Source organism: Cucurbita maxima, unplaced genomic scaffold (assembly GCF_002738345.1).
Source record: "Cucurbita maxima cultivar Rimu unplaced genomic scaffold, Cmax_1.0 Cma_Scf00031, whole genome shotgun sequence".
In the NCBI taxonomy this organism is placed as follows: domain Eukaryota; kingdom Viridiplantae; phylum Streptophyta; class Magnoliopsida; order Cucurbitales; family Cucurbitaceae; genus Cucurbita; species Cucurbita maxima.
The window spans coordinates 1,092,387-1,112,637 of record NW_019272047.1 but is presented as its reverse complement, the minus strand read 5'-3'; the positions used below and the strand labels follow the sequence as shown (position 1 = coordinate 1,112,637).

Genomic DNA, 20,251 nt, shown 5'->3' with positions numbered 1-20,251 from the left:
TCTCCAACACTCTTCTCAACTACCATGGCGTCGACCTTTGGCCCAATCCCTCTTCACCACGCCGTCACAATCCATCTCACCAAAAATAACTTCATCATATGGCGTGCCCAGCTCCTCCCCTATCTATGGAGTACGAAGCTTATGGGCTACCTCGATGGCACCATTGCTGCACCTGCCAAGCTGGTCCCTTCCTCAACCACTGTTGGTGCTGACCTGATCTCTAATCCAGCCTATAATCAGTCGTATGATCAGGATCAACAAGTCCTTAGCGACCTTCTCTCCTCCATGTCTGAGGAGATTCTTCATGATGTGGTTGCCGCTATTACGTCCAAGGAGGCGTGGGATACCTGGCAGCGGATGTTTTCATCGTCAACTCATGCTCGCAATCTGTGTTGAGCTCGTCACGTCCAAAAAATGTGATCAATCTGCTACAAATTATTTTTGCAAGATCAAAGGGCTGGCCACCACTGGCTCTGCCTTGCAAGATGATGATGTGATCGCGTATCTTCTCGCTGATCTTGGCCCTGACTATGATCCCTTCGTCACCTCAATGACTACCAAGAGTGAAGCCCTCACGCTTGATGAAGTGTTTACACATGTAATGGCATTTAAAGCTCGCCAACTACAACACCAGACTGAACTTCAGTTAAATCCTGGATCTTCTGCCAATTATGCTGGTCATGGTGGTCAACAGAAGAACCGGGGGCGTAGGGATCATGGTCATGGTCGTTTTCAAGGTTATGTGCCCTCTCGTCCTACGGAAAAGTGGGACATACTGTTGTTCTGCTGCTGGCATAGGATGGATGAATCCTATCAAGATGAACCTCCTTCTGCTCCTTCTGCAGCACTAGTAGCTACTTCCTCTGACAAGATTGATTCAAATTGGTACAGTGACATAGGCACCACTGATCATATCACCAGTGACCTGGATCGGCTCACTGTGTGAAAGCTATCATGAAGGTGAACAAGTTCAAGTCGGCAATGGAGCAGGTTTGCGTATTTTGCATACTAGTCATTCTTTAATTAATACTACTGCTCGTCCTCTTGCATTGCGTAATATTTTGCATGTGTCTGAAATTTCCAAACATCTTCTTTCCGTTCATAAATTTTCTCATGATAATGACGTATTTTTTGAATACCATCCTTGGCATTTTTCTATTAAGGATCGACGATCGAGGAAAAGTCTTCTAGATGGGAGGTGTAAATCTGGTCTTTATCCTATTTAGCCATCTCATGTCGATAATCTCAAGCACGCCTTAGTGAGCAGATCTACTAATCACGCCAAATGGCATGCACGTCTTGGACATCCTTCATCTCAAGTAGTAAAGTCAATTTTGCGTCTCAAAAATATTTCGTGTGCTAGTGAGTCACCTTTGCCAATTTGTAATGCGTTGTAAGTCAACAAAAAGTCATCAGTTACCATATACTAGTTCTTCTCATAGGTCTTTATGACCTTTGAAACGGATTTTTTCTGATGTTTAGAGCCTTGCACCTTCATCTGTTGGAGGTTTTAAATATTATATTATCTTCATTGATGATTTCAGTAAATTTTCATGGATCTATTTGATGCATGATCGTACAGAAGCTCCTCGTATACTTTTGCAGTTCCAAGCTCATGTTGAGCGCCTCCTAGATACTAAAATCAAGTGTGTCCAGTCTGATTGGGTGGGGGAATATCATAAAATTCATAACACATTCTTTCGTTTTCTTGGAATTGCTCATCATGTTTCGTGCCCTCACACGAATTAACAAAATGGGTCTGCTCAACGCAAGCACCGTCATATTGTTGAAACTGGCCTAGCCCTTCTAGCTCATGCTGATGTGCCTATTAAATTTTGAGATGACGCGTTTCTTACAGCCACATATCTCATCAATCGTCTTCCTACTCATGTCATCTATAACAAATGCCACTTAGAGCGTCTTTTTCACACTCCACCAAATTACTCTTTATCAAAAGTTTTTTGGTGTGCTTCTTGGCATCATTTGCGTCCTTATAATAGACAAAAGCTCTCTTTTCAATCTAAGGAATGTGTCCTTCGAGGCTACAGTTCTTTGCGTAAAGCGTATAAGTGTCTTGACACCGATTCTGGTCGTGTCTATATTTCTAGAGATGTCATATTTGATGAGAATGTTTTTCCGTTCAAGAGAGCCCCACCTAATTCTTCCCCAACCTTGCACCCAACGCACAATGCCCCTGATTTGTGCACCTTGCATTTGGGTAATAGCAATACTAATATGGAGAATCACATTTGGATCACATGCACAAGTCTGTGCCTACTAACTCTTTGGATGCAGAAAAATCGGTGTCCACATCAGCTTCGGAATTGCCATCGCAATCTTCCGCGTCGCTGCCGCGCGAATCAGCGTCGGTTGTTCTGCCAATGATTGAGGCCTCGGATCCTCTGCCAGCAGATGATATTGCGCAATGCCTGGTCAAATCCTCGACCGCTGGTCGACCGACTGCTGTAGCACCGATTGCTCCCCTCGCAACGACTAATACGACTGTCCCCTCAAATGTGGATCCTGCACCTACTACTCATCCGTATGGTACTTGATTGTAGCACAATATCAAGAAACCCAAGTTGCGTATAGATGGAACAATAACATATTCTGTAGTTCGGTCTTTTGCCTCTGAACCTACTTCTCATATTACTACTATGGAGTATCCCCTCTGGCCCTAGGCAATGAATGATAAATTTTAGGCACTTCTAAAAAATAAGACATGGCACTTAGTTCCTTCTCGTGCTAGTCTTAACGTTATTGATTGCAAATGGGTTTTCAAACTCAAGCAAAAGCCAGATGGCTCTATTGATCGCTACAAAGCACACCTGGCTGCTAAAGGGTTTAAACAGCAGTATGACATTGATTACGATGATACCTTTAATCCAGTTGTTAAGCTCACTACCATTCGACTCTTATTATCTCTTGTTATTTCTCGTGGTTGGGCTATTCGACAGATTAATATTCAAAATGCTTTTCTTCATGGCTTTCTTAATGAAGATGTTTATATGAAGCAACCCCCTGGATTTGTGGATTCTCAAGCTCCTGATTATCTCTGCAAGCTGGATAAGTCGCTTTATGGCCTTAAACAAGCTCCGCATGACTAATTTTCTCTCCTTAGCTCCAAACTATTACAGCTGGATTTTACAATTTTACACCTTCAAAGGCTGATGTCTCTCTGTTCATTTTTAACAAGACGAGCATTCAGATGTATATCATCATCTATGTTGATGACATTATTATCATCAGCTCATCTTCTACGGCTACTGAGAAACTTTTTACACAGCTTCAGGATGATTTTGCCGTTAGGGATCTTTGCATTTTGAGTTATTTTCTTAGGATTGAGGTATGTCATACTTCTAATGGACTTGTACTGACACAATATAAATACAATCAAGATTTATTGTCCCGAACCAATGTGCTCACCTCCAAAGGTGTGCCCACACCTATGCTTCCTAGTGAGAAATTGTTATTGGATGGTGGTGAAAAGTAATCGCCTGAGGATACTACTCGCTATCATTGTGTCGTTGGTGCTCTCCAATATTTGTCTCTGACACGTCTTGATATATCCTTCTATGTCAACACAGTGTGTCAGTTCATGTCCTCCCCAACTTCTATTCATTGGGCGGCAGTCAAACGAATTCTCTGTTATCTACATAATACTTGATTTGGGCTTGTGTCTTAAAAAGTCCAGCATTAATTTGCTGAGTGCCTTTTTGGATGTTGATTGGGCCGAGAATCCAAATGATCGTCGAAGCATTGGTGGCTATGTGATCTTCTTTGGTGGCAATCTTATGTCCTAGAGTTCAAGGAAACAATCTACAGTTTCTCGTTCTATCCCTGGGCAAATCCTCCGACCAGCCCAGAACGTCAGAACTCAAAGTGTGTCCTTTGTAATCAATTGAACTCTCTTCAAATCTCTCTGGAAGGAACTCTTCTGGGTCTTTCCAGTTTGTGGGGTCTCATCCGATTGCCCAAACATTCACTTGAACCATTGTTTTCGAGTAAAAATCGTAGCCTTCTATTTTGAAATGGGAAATGATTTCTTTTGGAACAAGAAGAGGCCCGGGTGGGTGTAGTCTTAGCGTCTTTCATTATCATTTTTAGATATGGAAGCTCTTCTATGTCTTTCTCTATTACCTTTCCTCTGTTTCCCACGTAGTTTCTGATTTCTTCTTGAGCTTTCTTCATCAATTTTTGGTTCTTTACGAGTTCTGTCATTGCCCAAACTAGTGTAATTGAACCCGTGTCTAATACTTCTAAAAATATGTTCTATTCATGTACAATTTATTGTTATATTAGCTATGAGATTGAAAGTTTTGAAACTAAACTAATAATTTAGGGTAAAAACCATTAAAGTTTAGGGATAGAAGTTGCTTACCAAAAGAATGGCTTTGATGCTTTCTTCGGTAATGACAACGGTGCAAGATTAAATTTGCTTTTTATTGATAGCTAAAAGCCATCAATGATATCATCTTGCTCTGATTTAGGCCTTTCAGGACGAAGATGTTCATCAATCACATTTTGAAACAAGACATTGATCTCGTTAAAAACCTTTTCAAGTCTAGCTTCTCGTCCACTAAACCAATCAATGATCTTCCCTACAAAAGGAATAGGAAAAAGCTTAAAAGCACTATAGCTTCCTATCAAGGCCTCAGCTTCACTCACAAGCTCATGAAAGAGCTCTTAAGAACAAGAGGAGAAACTTCGGATTCTCGTTCACATACATTATTTGAACGAATGATATCAAACCAAAATGACGGGACACTCCATGAAAGCAACACGTTGTCATCTTGTCACCACAAAAAACAAAAACAGAAAACTACGTGCATCAAAATTTAACTTTTTTTTTTTTAATTCGTTTATTTTAAAGTATCTATTAGCTTGAACATATTTAAATATTTAAATTAATGTATATCTTAAACCGTTAACTATTAGAAACTAGGATCAAATTTGATTGGATTCTACAAATTCAATTAGGTCGGTTCCTATCCAACCTAACCCTAAAACTTTGATCATTTAGTGGTCCCTATGAAGAAGCCTCCCGAAAAGATGGAGATATCACCATCTATCGTAAGGCGAAAACCCAATATCAAGAAAATTATAAGTGAATTGTTTGATAGCTTGAGTTTGTGGTCTGGTGTAAATTTGAGATGGTGGGTTTTCAAGAGGGCACAAATAGTCTCAACGGAGAATATAACGATGATTTCCATACTACCGAGGCTAAGGCTAATAATTGGATCGTAAGCTGAGAGAGGTGCCATTAGTATCTGTGTGGGAGCTGAAGCTTTTTCTGAAAAATAGAGATTAAGACGATGGTACTAGCGACAGTAGACTAAACCTATCTAAGAGGAAACTCAAATTCAATGATTTTTGTCTCGACCCATCATATGGAAGAGAATGATTTCATGACTAAAAAAAAGAAAGAAAATACCAATTTTTTTTTTTTTTATATAAACTCAAAAGCTACACGTTTATGAGCCGTTTGATTGAAGGTTTTGTTTATGATACCCGAGAAAAGAATGTCTCGAAATAAAATATGTGTTTAGTGTTGCATGAAAAATGTTATTAAAATTTCGTATAAATAGAGTATTTTCAACAATTTTATTACCTTATTTAATTTTAGATAATTAATCGTTGATAAAATAAACTTTAGTAAATACATAACTCATTCATTTATTTATTTATTTATTTATTTATTTATTTATTTATTTATTTATTTATTTATTTTTGGTCAAAACATATATATATATATATATATATATATATATATATATATATATATATATAATTGTTATTGATTTATTATAATTAAATAAATAATTATAATGGTTTCGATTAATTTTATTCGGAATAAAAATAATTAAAATATGAAATATTATCAAATTTTTATATAAATAAATAATTTTTTTTTAGTTCTCTTGCTTTAGTTAATTTAATTTATTTTAATTGAATTTTCATTTATTAATAAATATATTATAAATATATATATTTTTAAGTTTATTGTGCAATCAATATTAATCATTATTTGTTACTAACCAAAAAAAATTAAAATTTATATTAAAAATTAATAAAATAAATCGAGATAAATAAATTATTTTACGAAGAAATATATAAATATAACAAAAAAAAACGATTTCAATGATTATTTACGATGTGGGTTTAGATGTCAATCCCAGAGTCAATATCTCCGGCAATGGCCTGGAACTGTTGCAAGTCACGCTATCTTTCGGTTCGAAATGGTGAAGATTGAGAGCAGGTTAACTGGATGGCCCAATTGACTGGAAATTTCGGCTTTGATCTTGACCTAATGGTTGTGGGAGCTGCATTTTGCTTGACATTGATGGCCTTGTTGCTCGAATGTCATGCCATGTCGTGCGAGAAATTCCAGGGTTGGTCTGACTCAGCGCACTGCAATTGCGTAAGACAATTGTTGATTGAACACCGAATGCGGACGCCTCTAAGGTTCGTAAAATCTAGTTCAATTTCTCTACTGTAAGTTAGGATTTCGGTGAATCATGATAGGATTTCGTTTCGATTTGGAAGTTTTCAGAGTTTACCATCTTGAAAATTCGATGATCGTTGGCTTATGTTTCAACAGTAACCTTTAATTTATCTTGCTTGTTATATGAATTTTCTCAAGTGATGCTCTGTTTCTTTTCCTGTTCTTTGAAGATTAAAAGTCTGATATAATTGTATGCGATAATTCTTCGAAGATTTAGTGTCTTCTAGATGGGAGATTCTCTAATTTCTGCAGACATGTAGATTTCCAAATTACTCTGACTTCAAATTGGACAGGAACCTTCAGTTTCTTGTGGCTTTTCGGTTTCTTGCGTATAAGAACTTAATACTAACGATATGCTGCAGAAAAAATCCCACCGTTTACCATCTTTCCATCCATCGCCACTTGCGAGTTACTTATAAGTGTTGGTTTATTCTTTATGAGAAGTTTGGCCTCTCATTCTTCTGTACAAATTATGTCTCTATGTTTCTCCTTGGGGTTCTCTGCCTGGGAGATTCAAGGTTAAGCTAGAATCATTTGGAGCAATACAACTTAGTTCTTATTTGGCTTCTATGGATGGAGAAAAGTAACTGTATTCTCAAAGACAATTATAGTTTATGGGGTTCACTGCATTTTTTAGAGACGTTCTATGGGACCTCTATAACTTTGTCTCTTTTTTTTTTTATTAATCATAATGGGTGATTTCTTTTGCGGTCCTGTTAGGTAGTTTAGGCCTTGAGATGTTTCGTCTCCTTAGCTTCACTTCCATATATCCTCCCTTCTTATCCAATGAATGTGTTATCTGTTCCGATACAAAAAAGAAGAGTGATTCGTGTGGCTTTCTCGGTCGCTGCTGGTATTTGACTGTAACAGGTTTTTAGAGATCCTTTCTTTGGAATCATAGACCAATTTCCTTTTCTATACAAATGTCTGTTTCGTTCATTCTGTTTGGCAATTTTCCATGAAAATAGTTAGAAAGATTTGCAGGTATTAGCTTGCTCAAACTTTTCCTTGTATTCATGCCGGGACATTTTTATACCAGCCCTTTAAATGGCCATAACTTAAAGTTTTGAAGGTTTAGAGAGTTGTCGAAATACCTCTCTAGAAAGAACTTCAAGTCTTTGGGAAAACATCTTCTAAATTTGTGACTTAAATTTGGATCGTCCTTAGATCAGGTTTAATCCTTCTCAAGCCACCCCTTCCGGCTATTCCTAGCCAGTGTCAAGTAGGAATGGAGGAGTCCATAGTTCACACTCCTCTTTCGTCTTCCTTGCATGACCATTAGACTTTGTTGCTGTTATTTCCAAACATTTTGAGATTTGAAATAATCCTCCATTTTCATATCCGCAACTACGATTATTTTCAGGACATTGCTAATATTTACGTATTATATGCATAGTTTATCATAAAGATGCAAATACTATAATAAAGGAGAGAAACAGGATGAATATATGAAACCTACAATTTCTGTTACTGAAATTGCTTTTGTGAATGTTGTCCAGATAAATTTTCTACAGATTTAACAATTTTATTCGTGGACATTTGTAGGTGCTCTGTCTCTCTCTCTCTATACCTCAAAAGTTGCAGCTCAACCAAATCGATAAAATTCAGTACCAACAAAATCAAAATGCTTGACCTTGATCGCATGATGCATAGCCTTTCCATCTGGGTGGTTTCTCTGCTCTTACTGTTGTCTTTCTTACTGCTTAAAACAAAGACACACAACAAGAAACTTCCTCCTGGCCCTCCAAAGCTTCCTCTGTTGGGTCACTTGCACGTTATTGGCTCCCTCCCCCATCGCTCTCTGTGGAAACTTTCAAGAACATATGGCCCCATCATGCTCCTCAAACTTGCCTCTATTCCAACCATCGTAATCTCCTCTGCTGCAGCTGCCAGAGACGTGTTACAAGTACATGATCTTGCTTGTTGCAGCCGACCTTGCCTAGCCGCTAGTGCAAGATTTTCATACAACTTTTTAGACATAGGTTTATCTCCATATAGTGATCATTGGAGGGAAGTTCGAAAGATTTGTGTTCTTGAGCTCTTTAGTGCTCGGCGGGTGCAATCGTTTAAGTTGATCAAAGAAGAAGAGGTCGCTCTACTTTTAAAGTCAATCTCTCAATCTTCATCTCTTGAAATTCCCGTTGATTTGAGTGAGGAATCATATACTTTCACTGCAAATATAACAACACGAATAGCTTTTGGGAAGAGCTTTAGAGGGAGTGGACTAGATAATGGAAACTTTCACCAAGCTATCCGTAGAGAAATCGCAGCATTGGGAAGCTTCTCAATGACTGACTTCTTTCCTAATGTGGGTTGGGTCATTGATCGACTCAGTGGGGTTAGTGGGAGGCTGGAGAAGAGCTTTGCTGAGTTGGATGCTTTTCTCCAACAAGTAGTTGACGACCACATCAACTTCAAAGCAACTTCTCAGAATGAAGAAAATATTGTTGATGTTTTGTTGCAAATGGAGAGAGATTGCTCTAAACCTAATGCCCTACAACTCACTAGAGATTGCATCAAGGCACTTATCATGGTAAGCTCTAACCACTTTTCTTTTACCTTTTCTAAGTTCAAGTAAGTTCACCACTTCAGTTTTCCAAACTTATTTGTGAGATCCCATATCGGTTGGGGAGAAGAGCGAAACACTCTTTATAAGAGTGTGGAAATCTCTCCTTAGCAGACGTGTTTTAAAAACCTTGAGGTGAAGCCCGAAAGGGAAACCTAAAGAGAACAATACCTGCTAGCGGTTGGCTTGGGCCATTACAAATGGTATCAAAGCCAAACACCAAGCGATGTGCCAGTGAGGAGGTTGTTTCCCGAAAGGGGGTAGACATGAGGCGGTGTGCCAGTAAGGACGTTGAGCCCCAAAGAGAGGTGGATTCGGTGGGGTCCCACATTGATTGGAGAAAGGAACGAGTGCTAGCGAGGACGCTGGACCCTGAAGGGGATGGATTGTGAGATCTCATATTGGTTGGGGAGGAAAACGAAACACCCTTTATAAGGGTGTGAAAACTTCTTCCTAGCAAACGCGTTTTAAAAACTTTGAGGGGAAAGCCCAAAGAGGACAATATCGGTTAGGGGTGGATTTGGAAGACATTATTAACATGCTCTTCTTTGTTTCTTTGGGGTACTTCTGCTTTAATTAGGATATATTTATAGCCGGAGTAAACCCAGGGGCAGGCACCATTATTTGGGCAATGACATCGCTAGTAGGAATCCACGGGTAATGAAGAAGCTACAAGATGAGATAAGAACAGCATAAAAGAAAATCAAGTGAAGGAGAACGACCTCGAAAAACTTCAATATCTAAAAATGGCGGTGAAAGAGGTTCTAAGGTTGCATGCACCTGCCCCACTTCTCCTTCCAAGAGAAACCTTGTCCCATTTCAAGCTCAATGGTTACGACATTGATCCCAAGGCTCATCTTTATGTCAATGTATGGGCTATTGGACGAGACCTGGACTACTGGACAAACCCAGAAGAATTCTTGCCTGAGAGATTTATAGGAAGCATGATTGACTACAAAGGGCAAAATTTTGAGTATTTACCATTTGGAGCGGGTCGGAGAATCTGTCCTGGGATGAACATGGGAATAGTTACAATGGAACTGGCATTGGCTAATCTATTGCTACTTTTTGATTGGAAATTGCCAAATGGGATGAAGGATGTAGACATGGAAGAGGATGCTGGTCTAACAGTTTCAAAGAAATCGCCTCTTAAACTAATACCAGTTGGCTACTAAGTTTAGCTCGACTTATGAATAAATTTTGCTGCCAAATAGCCTGTAATTATTCTATAGAACTTGAGTCTGATGAACTACAACTTGGTAGAATTTCGATAGTTGTATTTGTTTAGTTTTTATGATTAGTTTACATGTTAATTGAAATAACATGTGATCTTTGGCATTCCATATTCATGGACATCTTGGGATAGGTTAGAATATAGTTCAAGTGTACTAGCTCAAGCTTACCGTTAGTAGCTTTGGCTCATTACGTATAATTGTTAGTTTCACGATTTTAAAATGCGTCTACTGACATGGGATCTCATAATCTACTCTCTTAAGGGTCCAGTATCCTCGTTGGCACACCGCTTGGTGTCTAGCTCTGGTATCATTTGTAACCACCCAAGCCCGCTCTGATATCATTTGTAACAACCCAAGCCCACTGCTAACAGATATTGATAGTTTTGTCCTGTTACATATCGTTGTCAGCTTCACGATGTCTGATCAAGTTACAAATTTTGTTGAAAAAATTGGCACAAAAGAAAAGGGGCAAATACTTGGAAGAAAGAAACCTTTGTTAAGAAAATACTTTGTGAGAAAATACTTTGTGAGAAAATACTCTTTTTCACTCTCTCAATACTAACTTTACTAACTTTAGGAGGCACACGTCCTATTTAGAGGCATAAGATCCTTACAGCCTTAACCAAAACATGTTTATCTGAGCTCTTATTAGAGTTAAAATATTTTAGATATTTCTAGTTCTTTCTCTTGAGATTTATTTGTTTTTACGTCTTCTTCCTTCCCTGTAGAAACCAAGCATGTTCTTGGTGTTCCTTATTTTCATGAAAGGCATTGTCAAAAAAATCTCAGAATGCTAAGTCTTTGTTACATTTCATCCCCAGGAAACCAAATACAAACAGAATTTAGCCAGAATTCAGCTATGTTAATGCCATTTGTTCCCCCAAGAAGCCAGAAAACTTATGCAAATCCTTCATATCCAGATGACTCAAGAAGAAAGAAAGAACAAAAAATCAAAACAAACTCTATGAGACAATCAGACCCAAATCATAACACTTCTTTAGATGAATTCTCAATGTTTTGTCTTACATTTAATTCTGAGAAGAACCCCACCAGGAGGGCCACCAATAATCAAAGTGCAATAACTGTGTAGCCAATAAGAGTATCTCAGCAGAGAACCAAAGTTGGACCTGGCCCTGAAAATCCCTCTTAATTCAAGCTTTATCCCATTATTTTCAATTTGCTTCTGCAGCCTTAAACTCTCTAAAATGGGTAGCCTTACCTGACTGGACACCATATGAACATTCACCAAATGGGATCCTTGTTTGGATGCTGAGAAAGGAGCTATGAATCTGGTAGCAATCAGTGTGTTCCCATAGTAAAGATCCAAGATCATTGAACTGAAATCCACACTAACTTTCTTGTTTGGATTTGTGAAATTTGCTAGCAGATTAACATCTGCGTTTAGCAGATACCCCATGTCGAGATATGCTGCGTTTAGATTGGCAGCGGCTACATCAAACCGTGGGCTTTTGGGACGAAAAATGAGGTAAACAATGAGGATTACTAAGCCTCCAACAATTACAAGCACCCAAAAGATTGCACAAAAAACTGCACCAAACCACATTAGTGGATTGGTTTGGCGGGGCAATGGCATATGAAGAATGTTCTGCTGATTTCGTCTGTTGTGATCATCTCCATCATCTCTTCGACGGTGATGGGGATGGGGCTCTTGTGAATCAGATGGGTCTTGAATTTGCACTCTAGGACGTGATTGATGCACATTTTGCTCCGGTAACTTTGTGGCCGCCTCTGCATATGGAATTTGATGGTGCCGTTTCAATCGTGGCGCTTTCTCAGGTGGGTCTTGTGTTTGAGATTGTGATCCTTGGCCGGATTGTGGCGGCGGTGGATATATGTTTTGACGATTTTTCTTTGAACGTGGTGTCTTGCCACTAGCAGGTTGGGCTGAGGACGCTGAGGACGGCGGCGGAAATGGAGTGGTTGGGTCGGAATATGGGTTGGGATGGGGCTGTGGTGGAAGAGAAGGGTCTTGAGGCGGCTGAGGACGGCGGTCAGGCTGCAATGGGCGGTGGAAATGAGGGTTGGTTTCAGGGTGGTGCATGATGGGAAGGAGAGGAGGAGTAGGGGAAGAGGAGGGGATGGAGATGATGAGTGAGGGATTGATGTTAAGCCCATAAGAAGCTTTGATTTTGGTTAGAGAATGACTTGAATTCAACTTCAAGAATGATTTGTGGAAAGGGAAAGTATCAAACACAAGCAGAGAATCTGAGGCAAAGTTGTGATTTTTAGGGGCATATGCCTTTACGCTTACTGGGTTTAGTTACACTCCAAGTAGAGAACATTGCCATGGGTTTTATAATCATTGGATCCAGGATTATATACTTTTCTATCTTGCATGTTTTAACAAAGAAGATGAAGATAATTGCCAACTTTGGTGTATAAGTCCAGTTTTGAGTTGAATTATAACGATTTTGATGGTGTAATTTGAGTTATGTGCTAGACTTAATAAGGGTGTTTGTAGGTTGGGTTCGATAGATAATGGCCTTTAAACTCAATCTAATTGTTTTAGTTATAAATTTTTCAATCCAAACAATTCGTTGTGAGATCTCCCGTTGGTTGAAGAAGGGTACAAAGTATCCTAACTGATACGTTTTAAAATTGTGAGGCTCGGCAATACATAACAGACTAAAGTGGACAATATCTGCTAGCGATGGGCTTAGACTGTTACAAATGATATCAAAGTCAAACATCAATCGGTGTGATGGCGAGGACACGAGCTTCTAAGAGGTGGATCATGAAATCCCACAAGTTGAAGATGAAAAATCAGACATCGATCGGTGTGAAAGCGAGGACACAAGTTCCTAAGAGATGGATCATAAGATGAGGGAAAATATTCTATTTTTTTTAAAAGTTTTATTGATTTGGATTGTTTGAATGGTTTATTTTTATTAAATTAAAATATTCATCTTTAGTTAAGATTTACCCTTCCATTTAAATAAATTTTTTTATAATATATCCTTCAAATAATTAAAATTTTGTTTAAGAATTATTAGAAATTAAATAAAAATAAAATAAACATTGTATAAATAATTGTATACTAGCCAAAAACATATTATTTAAATTAATTTATTAGTTTAATTCACAAAATTTTTTCAAAGTTAATGAATTTTATTTTTGGAGACTCTTAAGACGAACTTCCTAAAACATATGTTTTCGGTCAATTAATCAAAAGATTAAATAAAGAAAGAAAAGAAAAAATGTTTTTGAAAAAAAAAAACAATTCTGACAAAAAGATGAAATTTCATCATTTAAAATAATCACCAATGAACCTGGAAGAGTCTATTTATTCATTTTATTTTATTTTTCTTCTGCAAATTGAAGCGAGGGCAAGGTATCTCTATATTGAATCCAACTTTCTCAATTGGACTTCTATCTTTCCTGTGATTCACCACTCTGTCTTTTGCAAATCCATGGATTTTTATTGCAGTTACATGATATCTAGACAGTTTATGAACAACTCTAGCGTATATTAACACACATCAACTTTTCGTGCAAAATTTTGGCTAACTAAAATTACACAAACTCACATTGCCTTGAACGTGTTCGTTCTTATGCCATCAATGTGATGAGAAATACAATCCTCGATCCCGGTAGTTTTCGATGCTAAGCAGGGCTTCCTAGTCCTAGTTTAGAAGGAAAATAAATAAATAAGAGACAATATATTACAAGCTAGACCTTTTGTTTTTGTGAAAAAGAAAAAAAAAACATAGCAGTGAGAATAACCCGAGGGAAAATGGTACAACAGCATCATGTTCACATCAGACAGATACAGACATGACCATGCAACCTTCTACAGTATATATATATATATTAGACTAAGTGCAACCTTCTACAAATAGAATGCTCCTTCCATTATGTAACTAAATAATGTAATCCATAATATGAGATCACAGACATACATTTCATATCGACGAAGTGATGATGTTTTGTGTTCAACAAGCTTCAATCTAAGAAGTATAAGGTTTTGTTCAACAAGTTTCAATCTAGCAAGCTTCATTTCTCCCTTTTTAGAGCTCCATACATGGTTTGTAAGAATATTGAGAAGCTTATATGTAGTTTCCTTTGGGAAGAGGTGGAAGAAGGAAAAGGGTCACACTTGGTTAGGTGGGAGGTCATTGAGAAGTCGGTTTACTTCGAGAGTTTAGAAATAAAAAGTTTAAGGACTCATAACAAAGCTTTGTTAGCAAAATGGCTTTTGCATTTCACTCTTGAACCCGATCTATCTGGCTCAGGATTATTGCAAGCAATTTGGTCCTTGAATGGTTGTCGAGTGGGGTTAAAGGCAGTTACTGGAATCTATGGAGGGCTATCTTGTTTGAGCTCCCATCTTTCTCTCATTTGGTTCATTGAGTGGTGGGGAGAAGGAAACATATTTGTGGTAAGATCAATGGGTGTTCCCTCGTCTCTATCATTTGTCTTCCATCCAAAATCGTGAGGTGTCTGAATTTTTGGTTTAGTAGGGGAGCTCAATTTCCATTTCGTTCGAGTTTTGTCACTCTTAGACCAATAGGGAAGCAACAGAAGTTGTCTCTCTCTTGGTCTTTCTTGGAGAGGTCGTTTTAAGCTTTGGGAAAAAGGATGTTCTAAGTGTAGAGTCCTCCCAACCCAATGGAGGGTTTTTCTTGCAAATCCATTTTTGTAGCTTGTAGAATCCTTATGTGAGAAGGTTTTTCCTTCTCTATGGAGAGTTAGGATTCTGAGGAAAGTGAAGATATTTATATGGCAAGTTTTACATGGCCGAGCTAATACTATCGATCGACTCGCGAGAAAAAATGTCATGGTTAGTTGACCCATTTTGTTGTATTCTCGGAAGGCAGAGGAAGACTTAGATCAATTTTTTTTCTTTTTTTCTTTTTTTCTTTTTTTTTTTTGGAGATGTGATTCTGCAAGATGCATTTGAAATATTTCTTTCAGACATTTGATTTTTCATTAGCTAGGCACAGAAACACTAGTGATATGATCGGGAGTTCCTCCTCCATATGATCGTGAATGGAATAACAAAGCTTCAATCTAATGAATAGCAACGACAATACCTGACTTTTGCAATGAGCACGATCCGAAGATAGGGTCGTATAAGAAATTTGGACACTGTATCAGAAGGGAAATTTCTCCAAGACAGGTGCAATGCCTGGAAAGCTAAGCGCCTCCATGTCTATTGTACAATTATAACCAAATCCCTCTTGAAAACTCCAATGGATTAGATGGATGTATATGTATGCAAACACGGAATGGAGCACCAGAAGTCAAAGAGCTGGTCCAAGCCTCCAAGAAAGAAAGATTGAATCTTTTATTATTACATACAAACTTCAGATTCCATATTGACTATGCTTTGATGAACGTGAAATATGCACCTTGATAGCGGAAAAATGCCCCACTGATTTTAGAAATACAAGATTAGAGTGCATATGGAAGAAAATAAAGTGGCTAACCTCGCAATTGCCAAAGGATCTTCCAGGGATCCCACGGATGAACAGTCGTATCAAAATGTGATTTATATCTTTAAGAGGCTTATTTGTTTCCTGCACAAATAATTACTTAACCGAGTCAAATCTCGCATCATTGTTCTACTCAAAAGTTTGTTTCAGTAGCATTCAAAGATAAGGGAGAAAACATTCAGTTTCTCACAAGTTCACTTATCTTCATTCCAAATACGACCAATTAAGTAAATGTAGACTGGGGAAAAGGGTAATGATGCTCTTAGCTGATTAGGATTACATACAAGGATATGTTAAGAAGAACACAAAAAAAGGTTAAGATTAAGGAAAAAAAAACTGGCGACTCTAACATAGGATGGAGTTCTAGAAAAGCTCGCAAGTTCAGCAAATTATTAAGCCATTAAGTTCCTTGAATAAAGGACAGAAATTAAGGGGATACCCTTCACGTATCAATTTCTCTATCAATACCAACATCATAAGGGTGAAGTCAATTATGCATCCCCCATGCCAATGTCTCAACAAACCACTAGGCATATGAAATTTGTATGGATGAAAGAACGTTCAGGCAAAAGAAAGACAGCCATGGCTCCATATACTTGATAACGGTCACGAATTAGATCACACAAAAATTTGATAACCGTCATCAAGTTTTTATCACGTCAATACACATAGAATCAGGCAACATAGTATTTAAGAATTGGGAGCTACTTTTAAGACATGGCAACTAAGACAAGGAAAATATAAAGGAAGGATAGAGTACAACCTAGTTCCATGGTTAACCAGCATCCCTCGACTGAATGGCATTGATAAGAGCCTCGGATAGAAATCTGTCAAGCGTATAGCCCTTCTCCATCATCTGATCCCAGACCTGACAAGCTAAAGGAAGATTCTTTTCTCGTAAAAGTCCTCCAATTATCAGTTTGAAAGTTACCTCGTCAGGATAGCATCCTCTCATTTGCATTTCTTCATACAGTAACATGGCCTCATGAACTTTAAAGGCCTTGCAAAGCCCATTTATAAGAGCATTATATGAAACCACATCAGGGGAGATTCCTATCTCTATCATGTCATGAAAGACGCCTTGAGCCATCTCAATCTTCCCCGTCTTACAAAGGTAATCTATGACCGTTGTATAAAATATGTGATCAGGTAACAGAATTGTCTCGGTCATCTTATGAAGAAGTCTCTTAGCTATATGGGAGCTTCCTTCTCTAAGAAAAGCTTTTATAAGAGTTGCAAATGTTCCCACATCTGGAGCAATACCTTTCTGGCCCATTTCCTCAAATAGCTTGTATGCCTTTCTAGTTGCCAATGCTTTGCATAGTGCACTTATCAAAGTGTTGTATGAAACAGTGTCACACAACCCTTTCTCCCACATTTTATTCATCAATCTATATGCTTTATCCAGCCGATTAGCCTTGCAAAGACCCTTAAGAAGTTGGTTGTAACTGTACACATCAGGCTCCATTCCTATCCTCTCCATCTTCTTCATCGACTCCCCTGCATCCTCCAACATAAGCCCATCGCAAAAAAAATTCAGCAAAATATTGTAGGTAACCAAATCTGGCTCACAACCATTATTACTCATAAATGACTTGAGGGCCAGTGCCTTAGAGATCCTCCCAGCTTTACAAAACCCACTAATCAGAGAATTATAAATCAAATTGTTGAACTTCGTCTGACCCTTCATTTTACCAACCATAAGTTCATATGCTAAATCAACTTTCCCACCATCGCAGAGCCCAACAACAAGAGCCGTACAGGCTTTCATGTCTGGACTAATCCCCTTCTGAACCATAAAACGCCAAAACTCCACAGCTTGGCCATATTGCTTGGCTTTGCACAATCTATCAACTATTATGGTGTATGTTACAACATCAGGTTCCCTTCCTTTCGAAACCATTTCGTTAAAAAACTCTAAAGCCAATTCTAAAAAGTTTTCACGGAATAAGAGATTCAAATATATATTAAAAGCCCAGATGTCAGGAATATAGCCAAGCTTATTCATATCTTCTAACAGCCTAGCTATGAGGCCGAAATTCTTAACTTCACACAAAGCAGAAATGAACCTAGAGTAAGTAAATGGCGTAAGAGAAAAACCTTGAGGTATCATTCTCGAGTAATAACTTTCGGCCAAATCGAAACGCGAGCGGCTAATCAGAACTCCAATAAAGCGATTGTAGTCTCTGCTCGTTACAGGGCAATTCGATTGAGTCATTTCATCGAATATCCTGATAGCTTCATCAATTAAACCAACCTTGACACACTTGGTGATACTAGCTCGAAAGACGAGGCGGTTTACGCTGTGATACATATCAATGCATGTCAGTCGGAATGCTAAAGCAAGACAATGCTGAAGCATTCACAAGTATCCATTGGAGCCGAATTTGCAGAAGCTCGAAACTGTTTGACCGTTGTGAAAGAGAGATGAACGCTCAGTTGAACGATGGCGAAGGAACTTGGCGATGGCGGAGTAGCAGCTTTGGGGAAGTGCTTGAGCGATTGACATTCACAAAGAATGGGCCTTTATTCGGAGGCCCAATTCGTTTTGGTGGATTATAATGGACTCAGCTTTTCAGGCCCAATAAGTTTAAACAATGGGCTCCAACTTTGGGGGCCCAATTCATCTTTGTGGATTGTAGTCGATCAATGGGCTCCAAATTTTTCGGACGTCATTTTGATATATTCTATTTATTAATATTTGTTACGGAAGTAATTTTAAAATTTTAAAATTTTAAAATTATTTTTTAAGTATTTATTTAATACATTTTGAATTAATTTTAATGATTTAAAAAATCATGTTTAAAAGTATAAAATAAAACGTTAAAGAGATTACACCGAAGTCAATTCGACCCACAAAAGTACCATCTGACTCAAGGAGACCAGAAAACGCCTTTTATTTACCACCATTCATAAGCCCTTGCCTTATAAAAATTCTCGAGCCTCCTTTGTGCCAAATTCTTCGTAGAAGTTATTGGGTTTGTGAGATTCAACATCAATTAGAGAGAAGAACGAAGTATTCCTTATAAGGTGTGAAATCCTCTCCCTAACAAACGTGTTCTAAAATTGTGAGATTGACAACATTATGTAACAGGCCAAAACGGACAATATCTACTAGCGATGATATTGAACTGTTACAAATAGTATCAGAGCAAAACACGAGGGCAGTGTGCTAGCAAGGACGTTGGACGTCTAAGAGGGGTGGATTGTAAGATCTCAAACGGTTGAGGAGGAAAACGAAACATTCTTTATAAAGGTGCAGAATTCTCTCCCTAGCAAACGTGTTTTAAAACAATGAAGCTGATGGTGTTACGTAGTGGATCAAAGCAGACAATATCTACTAGTAATGGTTTTAAGCTGTTACAAATGATATCAAAGTCAAACACGGGAGTTGTGTGCTACTGAGGACATGGGGCGTCTAAGAGAAATGGATTGAAGAGGAGAACGAAACATTCCTTAAAAGGATGTAAAAACTTCTTTCTGACACGTAATAGGTCAAAGCGGACAATATCTGCTAGTGGTAGACTTATTGATTACGAGAGATCTTCCTAAACAAAAGCACTATTGTGTATAGATCAGTGGGCCTCCTTTTGTCCCTTTGCATTACAACAATGGCTACTGTAGCATTCAAGCTCCCACTACATTCCCACTTGCTATTGTTTTTATCTGTCTGGGCCGGATTCTCCCCGTACATGGCCCAACATCATTTGGGCCCAATGTCTCCTCAAACGGCCCATTTAGGGCCCAACTATTTTAATATTCAAGTAGATTTTACGAACACGGTCAAAGTTGATCAAAGTACAAAAATACCCCTACCTCACAACCATCAACCAAGGATAGTTAGGTAATTTCTATTCCATCTCTAGGATTACATTGTCAAAGCATCTATTATTATTATGGTTTTCCAAAAATGGAAAAATTATGAAATTAGATTAATAAATTCCAATTATTTGTTTGGTCAAACAAAATTTTCTTTAAATATTTAATATTTGGCATCTTATACACGTCATCATCTCATATTTTCCATTCAATTAAAAAGAATGGTAATAAATTATTATATAAAAATTTATTTATTTTTTATCGTAAAGTTCAATAAATATAATTAAATCTTACGATAAAATAGTACATATCAATTACAGCTGAATTATTAAAATAAAATAATTATTTCTAAAAAATTTATCCAAAACGTTGTAAAAAATAATTATAATTAAAAAAACCAAAAAAAAAATTAACTGTCTCCTAATATTATATTATTAACCAAACTTTCTATGAGACCCATTATTCAAAATCATTATATTATTTAATTTAATTTATTTTATTTTTTATCTATTTCCCAAAAAATATCTGTGACAGTAATTAGGTTACGAAATCCATAGAAATTTTCTATATGATATAATAAAATAATTCCATTCTTAGATATCATTGAATTTCAAATTTTGACAAAAATAAAATATTGGGTACTTTTTTGAAGATGACGTGTGAAATGCTA

The 20,251-nt window shown here is 37.6% G+C and overlaps 2 protein-coding genes and 3 pseudogenes across 6 annotated transcripts; 2 read left to right on the top strand and 3 right to left on the bottom strand.

Moving 5' to 3' along the window:
• The first annotated feature begins 475 nt into the window (after positions 1–475).
• On the top strand, positions 476–603 carry LOC111466651 (annotated as a pseudogene).
• A 3,203-nt stretch (positions 604–3,806) lies between these two features.
• LOC111466321 lies at positions 3,807–5,264 on the bottom strand (annotated as a pseudogene).
• An 870-nt stretch (positions 5,265–6,134) lies between these two features.
• On the top strand, positions 6,135–10,811 carry LOC111466482 (annotated as a pseudogene).
• Positions 10,812–11,087: 276 nt separating this feature from the next.
• Positions 11,088–12,544, bottom strand: LOC111466489 (NDR1/HIN1-like protein 13). Its single transcript, XM_023111157.1, has one exon. It carries the CDS (start codon positions 12,366–12,368, stop codon positions 11,316–11,318), a length of 1,053 nt encoding a protein of 350 aa, XP_022966925.1. The 5' UTR covers positions 12,369–12,544; the 3' UTR covers positions 11,088–11,315.
• Positions 12,545–13,742: 1,198 nt separating this feature from the next.
• Positions 13,743–18,236, bottom strand: LOC111466483 (pentatricopeptide repeat-containing protein At1g13040, mitochondrial). 5 transcript variants are annotated; one of them, XR_002714390.1, is made up of 5 exons: positions 17,863–18,236; positions 16,526–17,616; positions 15,757–15,846; positions 15,361–15,589; positions 13,743–13,950 (listed from the first exon to the last, which is right to left on the bottom strand). XR_002714390.1 is itself a non-coding variant. In XM_023111148.1 (1 exon), the coding sequence occupies exon 1, from the start codon at positions 18,122–18,124 to the stop codon at positions 16,538–16,540; it is 1,587 nt and encodes a 528-aa protein (XP_022966916.1). In that variant the 5' UTR covers positions 18,125–18,236; the 3' UTR covers positions 16,525–16,537. The 5 variants fall into 5 exon arrangements, 1 of the variants encoding a protein (XP_022966916.1); XR_002714387.1 differs by having other exon boundaries at positions 16,526–18,236; XR_002714388.1 differs by having other exon boundaries at positions 15,361–15,578; positions 16,526–18,236.
• Positions 18,237–20,251: the final 2,015 nt, after the last annotated feature.